The 26,022-nt window shown below is 34.5% G+C and overlaps 1 protein-coding gene across 1 annotated transcript; it reads left to right on the top strand.

Moving 5' to 3' along the window:
* Positions 1-1,881: 1,881 nt before the first annotated feature.
* LOC144437038 (ATP-binding cassette sub-family C member 5-like) lies at positions 1,882-25,962 on the top strand. Its single transcript, XM_078125906.1, has 25 exons — positions 1,882-1,937; positions 2,888-3,135; positions 5,059-5,217; positions 6,520-6,667; positions 6,902-7,132; positions 8,439-8,612; positions 8,849-8,996; positions 10,597-10,745; positions 11,047-11,154; positions 13,294-13,530; positions 16,490-16,759; positions 17,044-17,247; positions 17,571-17,970; positions 18,235-18,422; positions 18,926-19,075; positions 20,054-20,183; positions 20,524-20,806; positions 21,303-21,489; positions 22,348-22,437; positions 22,561-22,750; positions 23,406-23,565; positions 24,276-24,354; positions 24,584-24,697; positions 25,306-25,470; positions 25,675-25,962. The coding sequence occupies exons 2-25, from the start codon at positions 2,894-2,896 to the stop codon at positions 25,774-25,776; spliced, it is 4,308 nt and encodes a 1,435-aa protein (XP_077982032.1). The 5' UTR covers positions 1,882-1,937; positions 2,888-2,893; the 3' UTR covers positions 25,777-25,962.
* Positions 25,963-26,022: the final 60 nt, after the last annotated feature.

Here is a 26,022-nt window from a genome sequence, read left to right as displayed (position 1 = left end):
CACAGCTAATGTACATACACCATTTAGACACCAGGCACTGATAAAGCTTGGCAGCAAAAAGCAGCTGTTATAGGTTGTCATACGCGATATGATTTAATTTGATATATAATAGTAAGGTGATTTAGGTCCACATAGGAGTGAACTCGTTACAAATGCAGAATTCTTGACCTGTGTACCTGAAATATCTATGCCCTTTATGGAATCTCATTGAATAATTGATACTAAAAGTATTTCTATACCTAAAATAAATAGTATGGGGGCTAGGGGGTCGCCTTGACGGACACCTCTTTTGATGTCAAAATAACCTGTGGTGAGTCCCCGATTCATAACACAGCTGCTTGGGTTTGAATAGAATAAATGAATCTATTTACTTAAGGATGTACCAAAATTAAACTTATCTAGAGTTTTAAATAAAAAAGGCCACTCCAGACTGTCGAAGGCTTTCTCAAAATCTAATGCTACAAGAATCCCTGGTAGGTCTACTATTTTCGTATACTCCATGATACCTTCAATAATACGAACACAGTCCCCAATCTGACGTCCTTTGATAAATGCTGACTGGGTTTCATTAATTACAAAAGGGAGAACCTTCTCTAGGCGCTTAGCGATGCATTTCGCACCAATTTTGTAGTCTACATTGAGTAAAGTAATTGGCCTCCATTCTTGATGAAACGTTTATCTTTGTCCTTCTTTTCTATGAGGGTAATTACTCCTTGTTTTTGTCTAGGGGTTAGTTCCCCTTTGTCACATGCAGCATTCAAACAATTGATAACAAAAGGTCCAATAAGAGGCCAAAATGTGATAAAGAATTCACCAGTGAGCCCATCATTTCCCGGAGTTTTGTTTTTGGGCATGTCAGTTAACGCATTAAACGCTTCATCAAGGGAAATTGGACCCTCACACACTAATATATTGGTTTCACTTAACTTGGATAAGTTTAAACCGGTAAAGAACTCTTCTGAGGCTCAGGCTGTCTACTACTATATAAATTGGAATAAAAGGACTTGATTTCTGATCTTGCGAGATGTCCGCGTGGTTGGTGACTATTTGACCCTGATTATTCATAAGTTGAGTAATTTTGGACTTGTTCGCATCAGCTTTTTCGAGACTCAGGAAGTACTTCGTATTCTTTTCACCTAGTTCGTACCAGTTAGCCCTGGAACGAATAATACTCCCCTCGGTCCTGTAGTTAATCTCGCATTGAAGTTCTCTACGTGTACCCTCGATTTCAATCTTAGTGTTATCGGAACAATCTTCCACGAGCTGGCGTTCTAGAGTATTCAGCTTTTCTTCTAGATTTGCAATAGCTTCCTTTTTCTCCCTAGCTTTCTTTTTACCATAGACAATAGAGAACATTTTGATCTTGTATTTCCAAAAATTCCCAGAGTAAACGGGGGTCGTTTGTGTGATATTCGTTTACCTAATTATAGAAATTGTCATGAATGGTATTTTTGTAATCTTCTTCAACTAGGAAACTATTGTTAAATTTCCAATATGAAACGTCCCAATTTTGTACGGCTGTCACCCACTGAGAGTGTTATTGCAGAATGGTCCGAAAAAACGCAAGAAATAACCTCCGTATTGAGTACTGCTTGTTGAAATGAATTACTCACAAGGAAAAAATGAATGCGACTTTGAATCAGAGCCGGGCGAAACCTACGCCAGGTGAAACGCTTCGTAGAGGGGTTGCGAATTCTGTATATATCGACAAGGTCATATTTAGAACAGCTATTATCTAAAGTACTAACTGCCTTTTTCCAACATGATGCATTTCCTCCCAACCTATCTACGGTCGGATTAAGGGCTAAGTTGAAGTCTCCACCCCATACAACCATTCTGTCGGGCTCTAGCTCGATATCATTGATCATATTACAGAGCTGAGAAATCTTATAAATGCGGTCCTCTTCAGTATTTGGAGCGTACCAGTTAATTAATAGGTAAGGTTTATCACAGATGTTTACAGATATAATGATAATTCTACCCTCGGAGTCCGTGCTAACCTTGTTGATTACAAAATCTACATTCCTAAAAGTAACGGCTACCCCTCTACTGTTGGAATTACCATGTGAAAAGACAAAATGACCAGGCAGCTGCTTTGGCCAAATCAATTCATCATTTCGAACACTATGGGTTTCTTGAAGAAAGATAACATTCGACTTCTTCTCTTTTAGCCACTGAAAACGCCCTTTTCTCTTTTTGAACATTTCCAATTCCTCGAACATTAACTGATAGTATACTGAAATGTTCGGCCATGTTATTCATTCAAAAATATATCTATTATCAAAAGATTCCTACAATAATATATAACAATTATCATGATTACATATGTAACCGAATTCTCCAAAAGAGAAAGAAAAGGAAGAAAACAGAGAGCGGAGTGAAACAAGGAAACCAATAAAAAACAAAGAAAAGGTTGAAATCTACAACGACTCCAACCAATCTTTTCTTTAGCAACATGAATACCTTGTACTAGATCCTAGCTTGTTTGTTTGCTTGCTTAGAACAACAACGACGTACCTATAATATATATGCATAGCTACCTATAATGTAACGTTTAAATCGAAAAGCACTGCAAGTTTGAGGCAGAGTGTACCTAAGAGATCAATTTCCTGATAATCAAAGTTTTTCAAATCTAGCCAAGCTCTGTCATACGACAGCTTGTTCCTGGTCCTTTCGAAATATTAAAATTAGAGTTCATATCATCATCTTCTTTTCAAGGAAGCAGTAGTCGGTAACACCTCACTTTTTTCATTCAATTTGGTTTTAACTCGGAATAGGTTTCATTAATTTAAAACAAATGGCTATTTCTAAACATTTTTTCTAAGTGCATACTATATCATTTTATGTATAAACAAATGTACCTCAATTTTAATGCATTTGTGTTTAGGCAAACATGGCTGACAAGGCTACAAATACGAATAAAACGTCATCCAGTGATGGGGATATCATTGATCAAAATGATTCTACGCCTCGTCATGAAGAAATTGAATATTCTGGAGTAGGAGCTAGAACATATTCTTATGCTGAGGCACTTCAATGTCATGACTTTGATTTATCAGCATCAACACAAGGAGGTGGCATTCATTTTGGGCTGCTAGGAATAAGTGTTTCCAAGGTTAATACAGAATATACAAGGTAAGCGAACCCTCGAAGTGAGTAATAGGGGAGGGCCACTTTTTAGCACAACGGACTAAGGGGAGGGTCACATTTCGATGCCATAGACAAGGCTTGAGTTCTCCCGGCCGTCTCTCCGCCCTTATAATTACAGAAGGCTCCCAATACGAAGAATACACATACTCATAATCTCTCCAGGGCCCTTTTGTCATTAGCACAACTGATCTGATAAGTTTCAATAGTGATTTAGTCGTAATAATCCGTATTTTAAGTTTGCGTCCTTTCTTGTTAAATATAACTTGTTTTCTGTTTTCTGTGATGGGCCATATTGTTCGTATCTGTGGAGTAACGTTTTGGTCAATATTCTTAAAACTGCTCGGAAATCTCATGCTCAGATGTTTAGAAAGTTAACTGGTTTTAATTACTCAATTGTACAAAGTAATATTTTAATGTTTGTCTGTTTGTCTATTCGTACTTTCGATGAAGTGTTGAGGAAAAAGACAGACTGTATTTATCGTGTTATCCTATCTTTTCAATTGTTGTGTTAAATATGATTTTGTCTCAGAGTGCATTGTGGAATGTTTGGTGTAAGAGGATTTTTTAAGTTCTTCTATTCTATATATTATTCTTTTCCCTTCTTTTATTTAATTCTGTATATGAATATTTTTTGTCGGAAATAAACTTAAATAATAATACAGGCATGGTTAGGTGTCCGTCCGTCCGTCCGTCTGTCGGTCTGTCTGTCTGTCTGTCTGTCTGTCTGTCTGTCTGTCTACGTGTGTGTATGTCTGTGTGTGGACGACTTAAACTCAAAAATCGTCAGACAGATTGCCTTGGTATTTGGTGGAGACCTTACCATGGTGTCTAGTTGGGATCTTGTTAAAAGCAAAATGATCGTATCACAGGTATGTGATTTGGGTAAAAAAATGTCATTTTTGGTAAAAAAAAACAAAACACGTTAATCTCAAAAAACTACTTAGGGGTGTGTAGATTAATATTTGTTCATGACATAATGATTCCATCGGTAATATGCAAATTAGACCAAAAAAAGTCTTTTTTGTTTGAAAGTCTTTAATTCCAAAACTACTGAGCAGATTGGGCTGAAATTGAATTGGGATGCGTCTGGGGTGTATACATGAGGAAATTATAAGCATATGATGATCTCATCAGCCAGATGCAAATTAGGTGTATAGATGTGAATTTTGGCTTATATCTCTTGGTCAGTGAAACTGAAATTTGGTGAGATGTTTCTAGAAGTGTTATTGTGCAGGTTTTGTTCAAAACATTTTGACACAATTAGCCCTGACAACCATAACCACGCCCTTAGCAACAACCAAATGCCATTATATTTTGCTAAAATAACAACATCTAGTAGGCAAGCGAGTAAACTTTCAAAATATGCATGTAAATATATCTCTAGCAACCATGACCATTCCCATAGCAACAGCCAAACAGTGATGTATTTCAGAAAGATAACAACAGGGAATCTTAGACAAGTGAATACACATTCAAAATGTGTATGAAAATATGCTTACCAACAAGACCATGTCCATAGCAACAGCCAAATGATTGCGTATATTGCAAAGATAACAGGGCTTAATGGACAAATGACTAAACATTCAGAAAATATATGTAAATACACCTAGCAACAAGACCACGCCCATAACAACAGCCATATGATGATGTATATTGCAAAGATGACATCAGAGATTCATAGACAAGTGAACAGACGTTCAAAAAATGTATGCAAATATGTCTTGCGACATGACCATACCCATAGTAACAACCAATGATCGTGTATATTACAAAGATATCAATAGGGCTGGATAGGCAATTGGATAATCATACAGCAAATGAACACCTACAGCTAGCATGGATCAGCATGTGGATAAACATTGTGCTACAACGCCATTGGCGACATTTTTTTAAAACACATTTTCACAGTAAAAATGAAAATCTACCGATCGGAAGTGTGGGCATCCTTTCATATCTTTTCTTGACCTGGTTAACTCCTCTGGTGAAGAAAGCTTACAAGCAAGGGTTGAAAATGGATAACCTGTGGAAATGTGCAAAGAATGAGTCAGCAGAATACACATCCACAAGGTCAGTGAATGAATGGATGATATTAATTAGTAGAAATGATTGGAAGTTAGAATATGATACCATGGAAAGGACAACAATCGTTTGGTAACTTTAGATGGGCCTATACCCATCAGTGCACATAAATACTTGCACCATATATGCATATTTTGGTGTTAGAGTCATAAATCATATCGCCATTTTTACTTCCCATAAGGAAGGTTTTATTTTGGGGATGAAAAGTGTGTGTGTGTCACCATTTTCTACTGGCTCAATATCAAACGAAGCTGGTGTACGTGTTCTGTAGTGTAGTGGCAAGATCGGATTAGGTTTTGGCAAACATATATTAATGAGCAATTAATATAATTAATTGTTTTCGGTAATTAAGCTATATCTTAAGAATGCTAGCTTCAAATTCAATATAATTTGGTACATATATTTGCGATAACAAAGTGCATCTGTCCTGAAAATATTAGTGATGTAGCTTTTAATTCTAATAAGTTTTTTTGCATATTTTCGGTAATTAGACCTGTAGGCCACAAAAAAAAAGAATTGTTTCTGGTCAGGACATGTTGTCTAAAGTGGTGTGAAAAATCACAGATGTAGAGCTACATTTCTTGCATAAATCATGAAAATGTTAGTTGCGTTAATTTGACAGCATCACGTCACATACATGTAATTCTACTAATACTATTCTGTTGTATTTATCATGCTGTGCGGTAAGTTCTGTTTATTTTCAGATTCGTATTAAGACTAGGAAGCACTGCATTCAACTCCGTTTTATGCAGCTTCCTACTTTCTTTTCCAAGTTCAGAATTTTAATGTAATATTCAGATTTGATATAGATAATACAGTGAATCCATCACAATAATGAACACTTTAAACAAAAGTTCATTATCTTCAAATGATACCAATAAACAATCCTAACATTTGTGCTGTATGCATGGGTAAATGTATGTCTGTATGTGTATCTCTGCAAATTTGAATAATTTTATTTCAATAACCATTACACCTGTTCCAATACATACTTAGATTGATATCACAAAGTCCTTTCAGATTTATTATAGTTTGGCACACCTTTTTGCCAATTGAGGGGTACATCATGTACTATGGCCAATGTTTTTGCATTCCAGCAATTATTATATATGTGTAGGAACAAAGAGTACTCTTACAGAAGACATTCAGTTTAAGTCTGGTTAGTCTTAGAGGATGTTGGACTGATAAGAGAGATGAAGTGTGCAAACTTCTTTTGATGTATCTAATAGCTAGTGAGTCAGAAATAGCATTTAACTGCCACAGTGTTTGACCTTTCTATTTTACTTCTAGAATGGACCAGCTGTGGAAGGAAGAGCTTCAGAAGAATGGAAAAGAAAAAGCCTCTATGGTGACTGTGTTTGCAAAATCTTCCAAAACTCAACTGTTTCTTTCTATAATGGGTCTTCTCTGCTTTGATGTGTGCTATGTGATAAGTACAGTAAGTACCTTGACCTACAATGAAATTATCAAAATCAAACCAGTTTTTTCACACTGCAGACACTTTGTAATTTCAATTTCTTACTCAGCCTTATCTATTGTTATCTATTTGCACAGATCAAGTCTTGTATATAATACCACTAAAGCTTATTTCATATATACTTGCTTTGAAATAAAGTAAGTTTGAAGATTAGTATGTGAAACTCGTACACAATCCTGTATCCTTTGTTTTCAGGTGATAATGCATGCTTTATTGGTATACGTTCAGGGTGAAGAGTATAACTTGCCATATGCAATATGGTTATGTTTTGCATTATTAACGTCACAGGCGATCACAGCTGTAGCAGCCAATATGTTTTGGATGACAGGAGTTACATATGGGATAAGAGTTCGAAGTGGAATGATAGCCCTAATTTACAAAAAGATTCTCAGACTTCGAAATGTGCAAGACAAGACAGTTGGAGAGGTAAGTACATTCTAAATGTCGAGAAACATTTTTAACTTGTAAAGAGATTTTTAAGGCAGCTGAACTCAATAGAGTTTAGCAGTGCTGTAGGCATGGAGATTGACATGGTTTCTAGTTGAACATCTCGATCAACACATAACTACTCCCTGCAAGGATATAAATATGCTGAACCTCATTTTTGCGGAGATGCCATTTTAAGATAATTGATTGTGGTTGATCAGCAACATCACGTTCATGAATGAAAGTAACGTGTCCCAACGAATTTTCTTGTACAGTACTAGGACTAGTTAATAGCAACAAAAAACACAGATTTTCGAAATTCCTTGCATTTTTTGTTTCACTTGCACAACATTCCTGTCTGTACTGTCACTCTTCACTCTTTGGTGAAGTACACGGATATCAGAAATCGATATAGGACAATATAACTGCAAGGGGCTCGCCGTCACATTACGGTATGAAATAAGCCTAAATGGAATATTCTTTCAGTCAGTATTAGATCAATAATTATGGTCAAAATAAAACAATATATCATCTATCACAAATCACAACATCGCATTTGTGAAGTTTCATGTGAAGGGAGAAGAAGTCATGTCGTAGACGAGGGAATTTCGCTTTGTCAGTTTATACGACATACTGAGAGTCCTTAGCAACTAAGACTACAGTCGTTGCACCAGTAAAATGAGTGTCCATAACAAAGATGATAACAGTTATGTGTAATCAAATGAATCTACATTCAAAACATTGACTCAAATATGCCTCGCACATACCATACCAATGTTACGGATTTTGTATGGCTAGTATTGTATTGTCATATATATATATATATATATATATATATATATATATATATATATATATATATATATATATATATATATATATATAATTATATATATATATACATATATATATATATATATATATATATATATATATATATATATATATATATATATATATATATATATATATATATATATATAATTACTTTGTTTGCTGGTTTGTTTATTTCTTTGTTTTAAACATGGATCCATAGCACCCTGTTTTGGCACTACTTTAGGAATGGAATTTCCTTTCCTTTTCCAAGCAGGTGCAGTTTTTATCTTATACTTGTTTTGAGCCTTTGATCTGCAATACTAACACTTGATCGTAGGTCACTATTGTTTTGCAATGCAAGTCAACTGCATGATGTTGGCTGGTGTAGTACAATCACAGCTTGGCTTTATACTGTATAGTATCTATTCAAGGAGACTGACAAGGTGATGAAGTCCAGAATTCAATTTTTCTTACTCTATTTTCTTTTCAGATCGTTAATCTGTCGACAAATGATAGTATGCGCCTCTTTGAAGCGTGTAGGATGGTTACTTTCCTTATTGGTGGATTTGTCTTGATGCTTCTTTGTATTTTTTGTGCTACTTATATCCTTGGACCTGCGGCTTTAGTTGGCAGTACTTTATTTTTGTTATCCTATCCATTACAGGTATTAAGGAATCTTACATCTTGTCTAGTATTTTTTTTCTAGAGAAAGTATATTTAAAATATGCAAAACTTTGCTGTACATGAAAGAACATTTAATCCATAGTTCATATGTTACTGTACGTTTTATAATCAGATGTGACGTGTGTTTTTCGAATTCTGTCATGTGTGTGTGTGTGTGTGTGTGTGTGTGTGTGTGTGTGTGCTTTCTAATGTACTTGAAATAACTCACTTTTTCAGGTCATTTCATCCAAGTTTGTGACGTATTTCAGAATAAGGACAATTAAAATAACAGACAGGAGAGTTCGTATGATCAATGAAATGATCACTTGCGTCAAGCTTATAAAGATGTATGCATGGGAAAAACCATTTGCCAGCAAAATAGCAGGTTTGTGCTCTGATATCATTTGTACATTTTATCTGAACATGTTCTACTGACAGTGTATTAAGCGACACACCTGGCATCATGTTTCACATATCAAAATAAGATCTGTAAAGAATCCTAGGAAGTATATATACCTGCTCCACGTACCTGCTCCACGTATCAACTTACCTGCTGGTGACACCTGACAACCTGTCATTAGTCTTACCTCTCCGGCAGCTGTGTTGACAGGTGTGTTGCTCAGTGTGTTCCTTGATGATACATCACTACTGTAACTTGAGTTTACCAGATGTAAACTGAGCACCTCCCGTAAGGGAACCACCAATTATTAAAATTAAACTAAAAAAACTATGGTATTAACAAATGTATGTTGCTGAGGAGAACTATGAACTTAGTATACACCATGATAATTTTTATTTCTGAACGATGTGTACGTGTGAACCATGGATAATCTCAAATGAATCTTCGAAGAGCATGAAGTGAACTGTAAGTTCACGTAATGTGTTCGATCCGGTAACAAAGCTGAAAAAAAAGGTTTCAGTTTGAGTGAGATGAAATGGTGACATGGGTCCAGCAATGTGGTGTATTTATTTATTGCTTCGGCCGTGAAGGAAGATGCTTCACTGTAATGGCCGTGCGATTGATGGAGACCTTTTGTAATCACGTCTATTAATAAGTAACCAATCACGTGTAATGATAATATTTCGTAGTTTCTATACTATCCAAGACGGCACATGAAAGTGGTGAAACGTTTTGCATACAATGTGTTACATTCAAATTTGACAAGTAATGCGTAATTTAGCTGAAAACCCACTCAACTTTGCAATTCAGATGTGAATCGCTTCTATTTGCGTTTACACTGTAGGAATTGTAGGATTTGGTTCACACCGAATTCAAAGTCACAAATACAGAAGGAGAAACCCGAAAATCACAGCAAACGCTACCTACAATACAGTCGACATGTTCGAATCATGGACGCCATCTTGCCATATTACACTTCATGCATACGCATTTGTTTTCATTGCATTCTCTCACGGAATTGAACTTCGTAAAGGTATAACTCAATGAAATGTAGACACTAGAGCCAAAGGGAAGATCTAAAAAATATATAGCATTTGTATACTCACCAAACGTTTCGGATTTGGTTTGCTCGACCCGCTAATTTGGGCAGACTGGACGCAATATCATAAAACCATTGACAGCGACCAGCCTTCCGAGTTTACTCAAATTAATATAGCGTAATTATATTAATTCATATTATCTTAACAGTTTAAAGTACATGAACAAATGTATTAATTTTTTCTTATGTTTGATGAATATACTAATTTTTATTGAAATTGAAGTATGGAGTCTTAAGATATTTCTCTCTCGCTTGCTTGTGTGAATTATTTTAGCATTTTCTAGAACAATGACTTCGACTTCAGTGCTACATGCACTGTTACGTGCCCTGGGGAAATTATTCACAAACTAACAATGACTAATCGGTTAAAATTTGTGTATTTTGGTAAATCTCTACCATCATAGCAGCATTGGTTTGGTTTGTGACATTTATAAATGTAAAGTTACATATTATACGCACAATTTGACAATATATTTTGTTTTGTAGGTATAAGAAAAAAAGAGAAAACATTATTGCTAAAAGCAGGTGTCATTCAAAGCATAAATGAATCTTGGAATCCATTGCTGCAAGTTGGAGCAGTTATTTTAATTTTTAGTATCTACATTTACATGGGAAATGACCTCACTCCAGCCATGGTAAGTACAAATAAACACAACACTACTTTGTAGACATTTCAATCAAAGCATCTCATAGTTTCAAACGGGTGACGCACGCTATTTTCGTGATTCAAAACTAACTCTATACTAGAGGATAAAATGCTCTTAGTTTGTCTCAGAACAGTATGATAATTATGGTAATATTAGATTATATACTAAGACCCTGTAATCTCCAGATCATGTGATTATAAATACATTTATCAATTATTTTACAGAATGAAAATGTTTACATTTGATTTTGGCTTTCTGTGACTTGTTTGTTTCTTGAATTTATTATTAGGCATATACTGTGATTACTCTGTTTGCACTGACAAGGGCCATGTTACTGGTGTTCCCAATCCTTATTAAAAATTTAGCAGAAAGTTTTGTTGCTGCTGATCGTCTCAAAGTAAGTATACTTGATTTAGCATAACACTTAAAATACCCAAGTACTATATATATATATATATATATATATATATATATATATATATATATATATATATATATATATATATACCACATATCTTTCTAACCATAGTATGTATGTATATACCACATATCTTTCTAACCATAGTATGTATGTATATATATATATATATATATATATATATATATATATATATATATATATATATATATATATATATATATATATATATATATATATATTTAGGTTAGAAAGATATGTGGTGTCAATTTCAGTGACAGGGTTGGCTCAGAGGTGCTAATGGAACGGCTTGGTCTATGTGAGTCAATTGTAGAGGTAGCAAGGCACAGCTGTCTGAGATGGTGTGGACATGTGCTGAGGAAAGATGAGAGAGAAGGAGTGAAGAGGGCATGGAATCTGGAGGTGGATGGAAAAAGAGGGAGAGGGCGACCAAAGCTGACATGACAGAGTATGGTGGAAGGACAATGTAAACAGATTGGATTAAACATCAATGACTACGGGAACAGTCAGAAATGGAGGAATGTGATTGCCACATGGAAAGAAGGACAGTCGGTGACCCCTCACCAGGGGGAAGAAATCGACTTTAATTAATGATGATGCTAAGCTTCTCTTCATCATCCTTCAGTTCTGTCAAGGAAATCAAATTCTGTAACACTAAATCCTGCTGTTATTTTCATGTAAATTTGTCTTGAAATGATATGAATATTAAGTTTGGCCAGCTTTTGAATACTGGTTGATATGTTAATAGTGGGGTGTTTTTTGTTTACCATTGATGAATATATCTAGTCTTATCAAATCCAGGTTTTATGTGGTGGTATGGTTTTTTTGAGGTCCGATAACTCTGGTGTTTGACTGTGTGTGAGTAGTACCGGTTCGCATTTATTGTTCTTTCTGGTTTGTTGTAGGCTTTGCTGCATTCTTGTGCATATTGTGACTCCAGTTTCACCTCCGTAGACTATTTTATTGCAATATGAGTAATATATTGCATTCACAAGGTTTCTTGATTTGCAATTTATGTGATGTATTATCTTAAATTATATTATAGCATTACCACTTCCAGTGAATTTTGTGACGTCGTCGCTGTACATTATTACTGATAATGTACTCCGTTATTGAGCATCGCGGCCCCGGAACGAGCATAGCAAATTTGTGTTCGCAGCAGTTCATTGAAGTGTATATGTGTGTGTACGTGTACGTACGCGTGTCGCTATGATTAGTATTCAGCTTCCGGGCCGAATATGGCAGACGATGTTCAGCGCTGTGTATATCATACGTTGTTTTGCGTTTCTCGGTCTACAAATTCACTGGAATTGGCATAACTATAAAATAATAACAATAATGTACGCCCTCCCAGTCCATAATGGACTCAAGTAAACTCTGCACTCCATCAATCAATCAATCAATCGGTCGATCGCTTTATGGATTATTTTATTATCTGATGATTTTTTGATTGATTGATTTTTGTGATCAAATAAAACGTTTTTTTTCCTTCTTAACCTGGCTAGATCTCTCTTTCAGCTGCATATTATTCTCTCTTTATTGACGAAGTAAAGGCATCCTGTTGATTCATCTCCTCTTACCTAATTAAAGCACCCATAATTTTATAATTGCCAAGGCATTGGTTAAAGGAACAATTTGCTTAATAGATAACGATAACGAAAACTGTACTAGTGTTTTTTTTAGATATCATGTCCACACACACACACACACACACACACACACACACACACACACACACACAGACACACACACACACACACACACACACACACATACATACATACATACATACATACATACATACATACATACATACATACATAAATACATACATACATACATACATACATACATACATACATACATACATTCATACATACAAGACAGACAGACACATAACCTCCCCTTACGACAGATAAAAAGTAAAGTAAAATAAAATCCGACTTACCTACCATATTTTCTGAAGTCGTTATAGGAAACAATCATTCATTTGTTTAATATGACCCACAAGCATGGTGTATTTGTTTATACAGATTGTTCAATGATTTTCATAAGTTCAAGGAACTGACTGATATGCAATATAACTTTCACATACAGAATCTTCTATTAATGGAGGAACTACAGCCTTATGAAAGTAAGCCATTTGATGATGATGTAGCAGTAGACATCACCATGGCTACCTTTGCATGGGATAAACAGGAGAAGGAACAAAGCAAAGAGGAGAGGAAATTGATGGAAGAAGAAAAAATGATGATGACAGAGAGAATTGAGGAAGACAGCGAATTTAGTAACGGTGTTCCAATTCTCTTTGATATCAATTTAAAGCTGAAAAAGGTAATTATAAGAAGTGATATGCAAAGCTATGTAATACAATGTAGTCTTATGGCCAGTGTTCTGATGTCACTATGTTCATATTTAGTGTATCAAATTCTATCAAAGGCAATTTCTACAGTGTTAATACTATTTATTTCATATATTGTCGTTACGACCAGTCATGACATTGTTAGCAACACTGCAGTAATCATTTTGGCATTCAACAAACGTATCAATGCCGTACGAAAATCCAACACGGCCTCATGTTATTACCAGGGTCATTACACAGTCATTTTTATTGAGTGCTGGTTGTTCTCCTCCCCCTCCTACCCCCTTGATGTTTGGCAGCCTTTTGGCCCAATTCCCATACTTACGCAATAATTTTATGCCACCAAACTTACCGTAAGGGTACGGGAGGTATTAAAAGGGGAACGTCTGTCTGTCTGTCCATCTGTCCGTCTCTCTCTCTCTCTCTCTCTCTCTCTCTCTCTCTCTCTCTCTCTCTCTCTCTCTCTCTCTCTCTCTCTCTCTCTCTCTCTCTCTCTCTCTGTGTCATCATTTTCTAAAAATCGGCTTTCTCAATTGAATGTTTAATTAGGGAAATTTGCATACAGATGAAATCAACTAATTAAGCAATATCTTAAGACTGCATACTTCAATTTCAATAATTTAGTATATTCGTTAAACATAACAACATACATTTGTCCTATACAATTTGTTGATGTATCTTATTACTGTGTTAATGAATAATTTGCATAATTAATTATTTTTTGTAATTAGGCTATATCTTAAGAATGCATACTTCAAATTCAACATAATTTTGTACATACATTAACCATAAGAAAACACATATGTCCTATCAAGTTTGTTGATGCACCTTACAACTGTTAATGAATAATTTGCATAATTAATGATTTACGGTAATTAGGCTATATCTTAAGAATACATACTTCAATTCCAATATAATTCAGTACACATGTTAACCATAACAATTGCATATGTCCTGTAAAGCTTGTTGATGCACCTTTCAGTGTTAATTAATAATTTGCATAATTAACTATTCTTGGTGGTTAGGCTATATCTTACGACTGCATACTTCAATTTCAATACAATTCAGTACATACATTAACCATAACAAATTGTGTATGTATAAAGTTAGTTGATGTACCTTACAGTGTTAATGAATAATTTGCATAATTTATGATTTTCGGTATTTAGGCTATATCTTAAGACTGCATACTTCAATTTCAATACAATTTAGTACATATTTTAAACATAACAGAGTGCATATCTCCTATAAAAGTTGTTGATTTCGCTTGAAGATTTAGTGAATAATTCGCATAATTAATTATTTTCGGTAATTAGGCTATATCTCAAGACTGCATACTTCAATTTCAATATGATTTACTTCATACATTAAACATAACAAAGTTTATACGCCCTATAAAGTTTGTTGATGTACCATTGCAGTGTTAATAACTAATTGGCATGATTAATGATTTTCGGTAATTAGGATATACTTGAATTTCAATATAATTTAGTACATACGTTAACCATAACAAAGCGGATATGTCCTACAATTTGTTGATATAGCTTGCAGTTTTAATGAAACATTTGCATAATTAACGATTTTAGGTAACTAGGCTGTATCTTAAAAATGGAAGCTTAAAATTTCGTATAACATGGTATATATATCAACCATAATAATACGCACCTGTCCTATGAAGTTTGTTGCTACAACTTTTACCTTTAATGAGTATTTGAATAATGAACGATATTCAGTAATTAAGCAGTATCATGCACTCATCATATTCCGTATAATTTGGCACATACATACTAAGAAATCACGCTTGTCCAAAAATAAAGCCTGTTACCATATTTTTTTAGGTTAATGCTAGGTTATTCCTAGGTTATTTGCTTAATTAGTGAGTCCTTACGGGAAGCATTCAGTTTACATCTGGTTATTTGTGTGGCCATTGTGTTGTTCATGATTAAGTAGGTTTTGCTTCTGTATCATAATTCTGTATTTTCTTTAAATTAACGACAGCAACTTCACCTGTGATAAATTACATCAGCACACAGAGTATTTGCAGTGCTGCAGTGCAATACAAAACATGATTGCACATTTGCATACAAATGGGTGCGGAAGCGTAGTATAGTTTAAAGTGGCCATATAGATGATTGGGTATTTATTTTGTTTTATTTTTAAATGATACAACAACTTTACTATGTTATCAAAATGTGTAACGTGTTTGTTATTGTATGTATTATACACCTTTTGCACTTTTTAAAGACTTGGTATGTCTTATTTCATATTTATATATATATATATATATATATATATATATATATATATATATATATATATATATATATATATATATATATATATATATATGCTTACCTATTTCCATGGTCCCCACCAGAGTTAATATATTTTATTATCATTTTTTTTCTGTATTCGAACTTTTGTCTTTTCTTTCGTGATTGTTTAACTTTGGTGAAATAAAGATTCATTCATTCATTCATTCATATATATATATTCATCTCCAATATTTACTTACGGGACTAGTCCCATAAACAGGCTCCATTATTTTATTTTCATAGAAAAAAGTAACGTAGTAAAGTTATTTTTGTTAAATTAAAATTCCAATTTAATTACCCAATTCTAATCCTTATAGCCCGTGTATAGGCTCAAATGAGCCTTGGAAGCTACAGTGCATAACTGCATACGTGCAAAGAAAATTGCAATCACGTATTCAAATATCCTGAACACGCCAGACTGGCATGCACACGTCATAGAATTATGTCATAGAATGCCAATATTACTGGCACTATCTTAAGTAAGCTATGGTATCTATAGTTCATAGTTTCATGGGAATGGTTTTAGATTGTCTAAGTCTTTTTACTTTAACTTGGAATTCAAGAACGAAATTTGAAAACACGATTCTTAAAAGTAACATTATATTATTTTCACTAGGGTCAGTTAATAGGAATTTGTGGTAGTGTTGGCAGTGGCAAGTCATCCCTGATTTCAGCCATATTAGCTCAGACACAATTGATATCAGGTGAAGTCGCCATTGATGGTTCTATAGCCTATGTATCACAGCAGGCATGGATCACCAACACAACATTGAAGGAAAATATCTTATTTGGAAACTGTTATGATAAAACGATGTACGAAGACGCTGTGTTTGCTGCATGTTTACAAGAAGATATACATAAACTACCTTCTGGTGATGACACAGAGGTGTGTATTTTGTTGTAATGACATTTAATCAAGGAATCAATTCATGGATAGGTAAAGAAACGAAGTAAAAATAGAAATGAAAGGAATCAATCTATGATAAATAAAAAGGATGACTAATAAAATACCCTAAAACAAACAAACTGCACACACGCGCGCGCACGGATGGATGGATGGATTGACGGATAGCTTGGTAGATAGATATTGCATCGTCAAACTCCATAGAACAGGTAGCATCACCAGTATATACATATTAACTATTAATATATTCAATTGATCAACTACAGATTGGAGAGAGGGGCATCAATCTCAGTGGTGGACAGAAGCAGAGAGTTAGTCTTGCCAGAGCCCTTTATGCCAATCGTGACATTTACCTCTTAGATGATCCTTTGAGTGCTGTGGATACACGTGTTGGAAAGCACATCTTTAATATATATGTCAAAGGTGGCCTTTCTGGGAAAAGTGTGTTGTTTATAACACATCAGTTACAGGTACGATGCGCTGTGAGAGTTTCGTGTTTGATTAACATTTCATATAGAAAACAATAGTATAAATTCTTTTTCTAGTTGTAAATATCACAATTTGAAACAAACAAACATTATCCAACAGCAACAGCCCTCAGCTTTCTATAGGGCAGCCCATACACAGAACTTTTCTAGATGACAATCAAACTTTACTGCCACCAGTATGAATAATATTATCAGTACATTGAATGTAGAGAAAAACGAATAAATAGAAGCCCTGTTGTTACCTTCTATTTTCTTAGATAGGTTAAGACTTTTTAGAAAGGATGTTCTATGTTTTTTATTTCCAGTATCTCAGTGGTTGTGATCACATCCTTATGATGAAAAATGGAAGAATTGTAGAAAATGGCCATCATGATGAGTTGATGAAGTCAGGTGGACAGTATGCTACTTTGATTGACACCTTCCATGCCGATGAAAGATCAGACAAAAGTGATGATGTTTGCTCACAAAAGCGTTCTGACGAGGGTCTCAACATGTATAGCCATCTAGATTCCTCAGAGTGCAAAAACAATCATAAAAGCACCCTAGTTCATACACCAATTGCCCTTGGAAATGTCACCAGAAGTATGAGTGATTTTAATAACCAGTATAGAGAGAAATACAACAGTGCAAGCTCTTTAGAAAGCAGAACGAGTATCGTAAATGAAGACCACAATGCAGTGATCAATACCCATGGAATGGTAGATGGTGAGATGTTATTTTTTAATGTGTACATAGATAATTTATCTAAATAGTACATTATATCAAAATTTAAGATCAATATAAGTAATTGGAACAAATTATTTAATATTTACATAATGGTTGGACCTTGCACTCACTTACCAGTATACTAACGGAATATCTTAACAGTTGATATACCATATTTAGTTTATCAATGTTCAAATCCTTAAAAAGAGTAATGGACAACACCAGTCAACACATTCATTTCATATATGATAATTCTGTTTAAAGGGAGATTAATGACAGAGGAAGAAAAGAGAGAAGGAGATGTCAGCTGGAAGACATATCATTGTTATATTAAGGAAGCAGGGGGCTATGGTGTTGCTTTTGTAGTGTTATTCCTGTTTCTAGCAAGTGGTGGATGCATTACTGCAACGAGTTGGTGGCTGGGATATTGGATTACTCAGGGTAATGTACAAGTAAGTAAGAAATTGAACACTGCACCTGTAGATTACCAACAGAAATGTGTTATCACTGGTCTAGTTATGCCTATACCCCAAGATATATCAGACCGTAATGTGATTATAACAAGTTAATTTGTTAAATTATCTGTACATGTATGTTCGATAACAATGTCTGCAATAATCGTCATGATATAGTTGGTGCAGCAAGCACAACATATATGTTGCCTGATTAATTCAATGAATATCCGGAATATGTACATAGCTGTATAATCTATATATAATTACTAGGTAGGTTTTGAAGGGCATATAATTCGGACATTAGCTTTATGTTACATTTCATCAAGTTGAATTGTATTCATGAAAAAATGAAAATAAAAATTACAAATTTATGATACAAAATATAAATAGATAACTAAAATAACTAAATGACTAAAACTAAAAAGCCAGTATTTAAGTAAACATGGTATACATATGGCTGATTTAACGGGTTGTAACAATTGTGTGTTCTCGTGTTTTAGGTTACCAATTCAACAACTAATTATACAGAAACATTGGTCAGTGTTAATCTTGCTGAGAACACAGATGTGCCTTACTTTGTGACTGTATATGTTGGTATTTTGGCTGCTGTCCTCGTTTTCACAGTCCTCAAATGTTTATTCTATGTTGCGGTGAGTACGACGACTGGAGAATAAGTGACAACTAAAATGCAGGCCTGAATATGGCGACATGACCAATGGCCTTTGTGAACGTGTTTTAGCACAACTGAAGTAAATGGTCATGTAGTGCTAGAGTATAGGCATAGTAAGCCCTTGTCTGTCTGTCCGTTTGTTTGTCTGTCTGTCTGTCTGTCTGTCTGTCTGTCTGTCTGTCTGTCTGTCTGTTTGTATGTTTATTTGTTTATTTCATTGTTTGAATAACTTAAATTCAAAACTCGCCGAGCAGATTACAAGGATAGTAGGTGTTGGGTTTTACATGGAGTGTGAAGTTGTAAGACTTTTCAAAGCGGTAAATATGATTTTAGTGTATGAAAACATTTAACTCACCAACTACTTTACACACTGATATGAAAATTAATGACGTGTCTCTAGGATGTCTGGATTAAGTGTTGTTCAAACCAAGGTTATCACTTCATTGATATACAAATTAAGACTACTGTGATGTGATTTTGGGTACCGGTGAAAAACCTACTACTATCAAAAACAACTTACCATTCTGGTTTGAAATTGTAATGGATGTTTCTAGAGGTGGGTGGCTAGCTCAAGTATTGTAAGTATTCTTCAAATTGAGATGATCACTTCATTAGTATGCAAATTAGGTTCCAAAATATGTGACTTTTGCCAAGTAGCTAACACTATGCCCAATGCACCGACAAAATTATACCCAGGAATTAAAACCAGGCCTACAGCGACACCAAAAGTGATGGTGTATATTGCTAAGATAGCAACAAGCATAGGTGTCGCAGTGGGCAAGTGATATTATACACAAGATACAAAGATCGCACCCCAGCAACCGCTGAACTCCAGTTCCCTTCTTGACTCTAATATGTTTATGCTACAAGAAATTATGCAAATTGCGTGTGAAGACAATTTTATATCAATTTCTGCCACATGACACAACATTTTTATCCTGTTTTAAAATTTGTTTAGGTTTCATTGAAGGCATCAAGTAAACTTCATGACAAAGTTTTCCAGCAAGTGTTTCACAGTCCAATGAGTTTCTTTGACACAACTCCATCAGGTAGAATTCTGAATAGATTCTCTCAAGATCAAGATCAAGGTGAGAATATAATGGCAAAGTCAGTAGAAAACACTGATGATATGTAAATGATTACAAATATATAGATTGGTACTTTCCGAGTGCTACATCAGATGTAGAGGATTTCCTTAATGTCCAATTGTCCAAGTCAAATGAAGTCATTAGTTTCACTAGACTTCCCACCATTGTCTGTTAACATTGGATGAAGATATATGTGTTCGTAAAGAGTTCTCATTTTATATGCCAATATTAAACGTGCAAGTCGCGATGGCAAGCAAGATCAAGACATATGACTCGGCATTGACCCAACTGTACCATATTACCAACATGCTTATAGCGTCAATATTTCCTTCTCTTACAGTGGATGTACAGTTACGTGAATTGATGCAAAAGATGTTGGACAATATGACACTGATGTTCTTCAACTGTTTGTCTATAATCATTGTCTTCCCTTGGTTCTTGTTGGCTTGTATACCATTTGCTATTCTCTTCATCCTTTGCTACAAGTACTTCCACCATGCTGTACGTGATTGCAAGAGACTTGAAAACATTAGTCGATCTCCATGGATATCACACATCACAGCCACAGTGCAGGGTCTACCTGTTATCCAAGCATTTAGCAAACAAAATTATTTCGAACAAAAGTGAGTATTTCCAATCATTATGTCATGGTGTAAACAAACTGAATACTATTATTGCAGTCTGTCCGTCAAGCTCCATATGTGAAGAGATCAAGTGCAATACATATATTGACCAACGAATGATGAAGACCCCTTGGTGACAGTGCAGTGCAACAAGCAATTTTAGATAGGTGTATCAATAGGTATTTGAATTGTTCATTTACGTTACCGGTCGGTTTTCTTGTTTCAGATTACAAAGATTTCTGAAAGGTTATGTTCCAGAATTATAAAAAAAATATACCTGTGATTAGGTGTTTGAAAGTGTAACACCTGAGACCCTTCTAAATAAATTCATAGTATAATACTCTCTTCAAATTTTGCACAATGGTAAGATATTGGTTTAGATGATAATTGCACATGTTTTTGTTTGCAACCAAAGACGTTTTGGCAGAATACAATCAACTACGCTAAATGTGTGGTTGTTATATTCTTACTTTTTAAATATACTTGTATCTTGCAGATTTGATGATCTTTTAGACACTAATACAGTGGCCTTCTACACATTCTCGTTATGTAGTCGTTGGGTCGGTATACGATTAGATATAATAGCCATATGCACTGCAGTTTTCACAGCAATATTGACAATATCAACACATGGACAAATTCCTCCTTCATATGCTGGAATAGCCTTATCATCCTCAATACTTGTAAGTTTCATCGTTATGTGCATTTGTGTAGTATTTAGCCCCAATGAGTACAGCCCAAAGGGAACTATGTGCATGGACAGTAATGTCTTTGACACACATAACTCAATTTCAACCAAATCTGGCACAAATGTCAAACACTATATATGCATATACGTATCATGTAATTCTGTAAGACTTCTGACCTTGAAACTTCATCGTTAAGGTCAGATTTAAATTTAATAACTTTTTAGAATTTAGTAATGCTAGGTCACCATTCAAAATATCTTCATTAATATTATAAGGGGTTACAACCTTTCTGGTAAGATAGTAGGGACATATAATAGACAGCTGGAATAGCCTTATCATACGCAATACTTGTAAGTTTCATCATGTTGCATTTCCGCAGTGTTATTAAATAGAGATATGCACTTGTGAAGACAATAAAGATATACTTGCTAGCTATCATACCTGACACTGCCTTTACATTTTTGCGCTAAGTGACACTTCCTGGAGACTCTAAGTGAGCGTTATACCTGTGTGCTCATGTCCACTTCTCTGTCTGTTGACAGTATTTTTCATTCAAACACATACACGTTTACTTCAATCTGCTTAGCGACTGCAAGCATTCTTGTAACCCAAGGTAAATATCATAAGCTCTGTTGACAAACTATATGTATGGCAAACTATCCAAACTTTATGACCACTCATTCTTTTTTTAGCATGCAAATAAACCTTGACCACAAAGGTCAAATCTCAAGATCATTCATATAATGGAATTCGCAATTCTCTGGTATGAACGCTAACCTTGATTAAGCCAATTTACAGCTTCCACGCAATAAGTCATAGAAGGAGTGTATATTCATCGCATCTCTGTGTCAGTTTGTAGGCTTCTTTCAGTATGCAGTCCGACTAACTGTAGAACTTCAAGCCAGATTTACATCGGTGGAAAGAATCAATTATTATATACAGGTAGGATATTCTGAACCAAAATTATTGTTGATTCACGTGTAAAGACTCCTCATCTTTTCAGCTGATTAACCTATAGCAATATATTAAATACTCCTTGTAATTCATATTATTTTGTCATCTCAGAACTTAATTCCAGAAGCTCCTCCAATATTGCTTGACCAAAGACCACCAGAACACTGGCCACAAGAAGGAAAACTTCAAGTCAAGAATTTAAAAATGAGTTACAGAAACAATCTTCCTATGGCACTCAGAGGAGTCAATTTTAAAGTGAAATCCATGGAGAAGATTGGAATTGTGGGAAGGACTGGTGCAGGTATGAAAGATCCGTTTAAACTGACTTTAGTGCAAATCATAAAATAAACCAGGTACAATATACTCCATAATTCCTTATAATCTTAAAACCGTCAACCATTCAAAACAAACCTTCAGAAATCAGTACCAGACATATCATTGAATAGTATTTTTCATATATTTGCAATTTCATCTTGCACAGAATGTAATTAGAAACATTTAGACATGAAATTTAAAACACATTCAATTGATGTTAACAAATGCTTACACCTTTGAGATGTTTTAATAACATGTAGCATATCAAGATGTACTGTTGTCACTTCTTTTTGCATGTTTCAAAGTTTTTATTACTCTACTATGTCTATGGTATATATTTGTGTCAGATATAGTTTGTATATTGCTATTTAAAACAACGGAACCTCATTAGAGCAAATTCAGATCGTCTGACTGACTGACTGCCTGTCTGTCTCTCTGTCTGTCTATCTATCTATCTGTCTGTCTGTCTGTCTGTCTGTCTGTCTGTCTGTCTATCTATATATATCGCTATATCTATATATCTATCAGACTGTCTTCCTCTCACTTTTTTATGAATACTTCTTAGTTATCTAGTGAATGTTTATCAATGTAAATGTATATTTAAATACATTCTAGCACCCCAACATTCATTTTGTTATCAGGGAAGTCATCTATTGGTGTGAGTCTATTTCGTCTTGTGGAGGCAATGTCAGGATCAATCTACATAGATGATATCAACATTAGTACCATAGGATTACAAGACTTAAGGTCAAGATTGTCTGTCATTCCTCAAGATCCAGTATTGTTTGTTGGAAGTATCAGGTATGTGTATTAACACTTACAGTTAACTTGGGTTGTATCTGTAGACAACCTAAACAGACAACAGATAAAGATATAGATAGGTTTTTTTCTGCTGCAAGGATGTTTTCATTTCAGTGATTCAGTTAATACTAGCTAGTCCTTTGCTAACGTTGTCTCTCAATCTGATTATATAGCAAATAGTGTTTTGCACAACTGAAAGCTTGTTTAAATCACTTTAAATTAGACTATTGGTTGCCTAAATTATATTGCAGGTGGTCATGCAGTATAACAGTAATTATAAATATCACTTGCTTTTACCCCAATATATTCCTCATTATGAAGGACAACGAGATGTTCTTCCACAACATTTTCTTCATTCAGTTAAGCAAAATACGGTTGACCTAAGGGGCCTTTGTCATTACTCGTTTAGCAACTTGTAGTGACAAGTCACGAGTATTTGGCGGGTAAATGAAGACAAATATTGGAGAATAACATAATTATACCAGCGCCATTTCAAAGACAGATCAGGGAAAGTAATGGCAATCTTGAACGTTTTGACTCATACTTCGAACACAGCAGAACCAGTGACGTAGACACGAGTTGTCGTGACATAGACATACGTTGTTGTGACGTAGAGCGACCAGAGTATTTATTCCATATTTTTTTGTTCAACTTGGCTTGAGCATGGTATAATCGATGTCCTTGTTATAAGTTCTCTTTCACATTTATAGATATAATTTGGATCCTTTTGATCAATACTCAGATTTAGAAATATGGACTGCACTCGAGAAATGTTTCTTGAAAAATACGGTAAGTTTTTATTTTGATATGTTTTACTCACAATTAGCTAGGGCGTAACATTTATAGACTACAGATTTGTGATTTTAAATTCATCAATGTCTACAATTTGATTCATTTTATCTTTAAATAAAAAGAATTGTGTGATTGTGTGTATTTGATATTCAAACATACCTCTTATGATAAAACTGAGGTGTGCTGTTTGTGCTTTTTTAATATTTCCTTTAATTGAAAACTTCAGATTATAGAACTCAAGGATAAATTGGCATCTCCTCTAGTAGAGAACGGTGAAAACTTTTCCGTTGGTGAGAGGCAGTTGATCTGTATGGCCAGGGCACTCTTAAGACACACCAAGGTAATGGTAAAAATTCAGTGTCAATGCAAAGTACCAGATCTATGGTAAGGCCTAACAAAACAATTGTGTGGTTCCAATTACGCTCAATTTTAGAATAGGTTGGGTTTGTAGATTTAGTTTATTCATTTATTTATTTATTTTTGTTTTATCAAATGTGAGTGTGTAATTCAGGTAGTTAGGTTTCCCGTTGTTTTCTATAAAGTGTCTGTGTTATTGGTTTCTTCTCACCAGGTGTACAGCCATTACAGATTGGAAGAACAGTTGTATATTGTCTTTTTAAGTTGATGTCAGTTTCCGCATCCACTATTTCTTGCCAGACATCACAGTTGTTGTGATTTTAGGGTCGGCGTAATCATTTTTTTTTCTAGGCCTAATCATGCTCAAAATAAAAAAGGATCAAGCAACTATTTATAACTGATTGTAAATGGGTGTACGAAAATGCATATTGAAATCATTGAGATAGTTAATGATATTATGACATTATTTGGTATTTTAATAGATTTGCAGAATTTAAATTTGGTGCTGTAAAAAAAACATTACTTAGTGCATTGTAAAATCGTTTAAATAATTACTATAAAAAATCTCGCTTATATTTCATTTTCTCCTAGATTCTGTTATTGGATGAAGCAACAGCTGCTATAGATACAGAAACAGACAGTCTGATACAACAGACAATCAGAGATGCTTTCAAAGATTGTACCATGCTGATAATTGCTCACAGACTCAACACTGTTCTTAATTGTGATAAGATTTTGGTGATGGATGATGGAAAGGTGAGGAAAATATTAGCATAATTGTTATACATTTATATCTGTGTACCAAGTAAATTGTATGTAAAAATATAATATGTAGTGCTATTGTATCAAGTTTTGCAATACATCATGACTATTGCATTTTGTCATTACCTTTCAGTCGTACGAATAAATACTGGTCTATTTACCCATAGAAAATATCCCAATGTATATGTTTTATTACAGATACTGGAGTTTGACACACCATCTGCTCTACTTGCCAATCACAACTCACAATTTAGTAGAATGATGGCAGTATCTGAGAAGACAAATCAGTATTTGGCATAGGTGATATCGAAGGACAAAATGACTAACTATTTACTTTCAAAAACAATGAGATCATGCTAGATATAATTGAATGTATTTTACATTTGTATTATATCGCAGTTCATAATATCCTGAGTGACCTTTATCAAAAGTATGAAATTTTACAATAGATATAATGCCTTCCGTAAGGGCAAAGACTTTAGATGTTTGGTCCTACACACAATATTTGTTGGAATGCAACAGAACATATACAATTATGTTATGTTT

This window comes from Glandiceps talaboti, chromosome 6 (assembly GCF_964340395.1).
Source record: "Glandiceps talaboti chromosome 6, keGlaTala1.1, whole genome shotgun sequence".
Lineage (NCBI taxonomy): Eukaryota > Metazoa > Hemichordata > Enteropneusta > Spengelidae > Glandiceps > Glandiceps talaboti.
This window is presented reverse-complemented; position numbering and strand designations above follow the sequence as displayed.

Excerpts from the sequence above, each read along its gene's own strand:
- LOC144437038 (XM_078125906.1), top strand. The coding sequence starts at position 2,894 with ATGGCTGACAAGGCTACAAATACGAATAAAACGTCATCCAGTGATGGG. Across the intron at positions 20,184-20,523 it reads CTCTCAAGATCAAGATCAAG|TGGATGTACAGTTACGTGAA; the intron begins GTGAGAATATAA and ends CTTCTCTTACAG. Across the intron at positions 21,490-22,347 it reads CCTTATCATCCTCAATACTT|TTTGTAGGCTTCTTTCAGTA; the intron begins GTAAGTTTCATC and ends TCTCTGTGTCAG.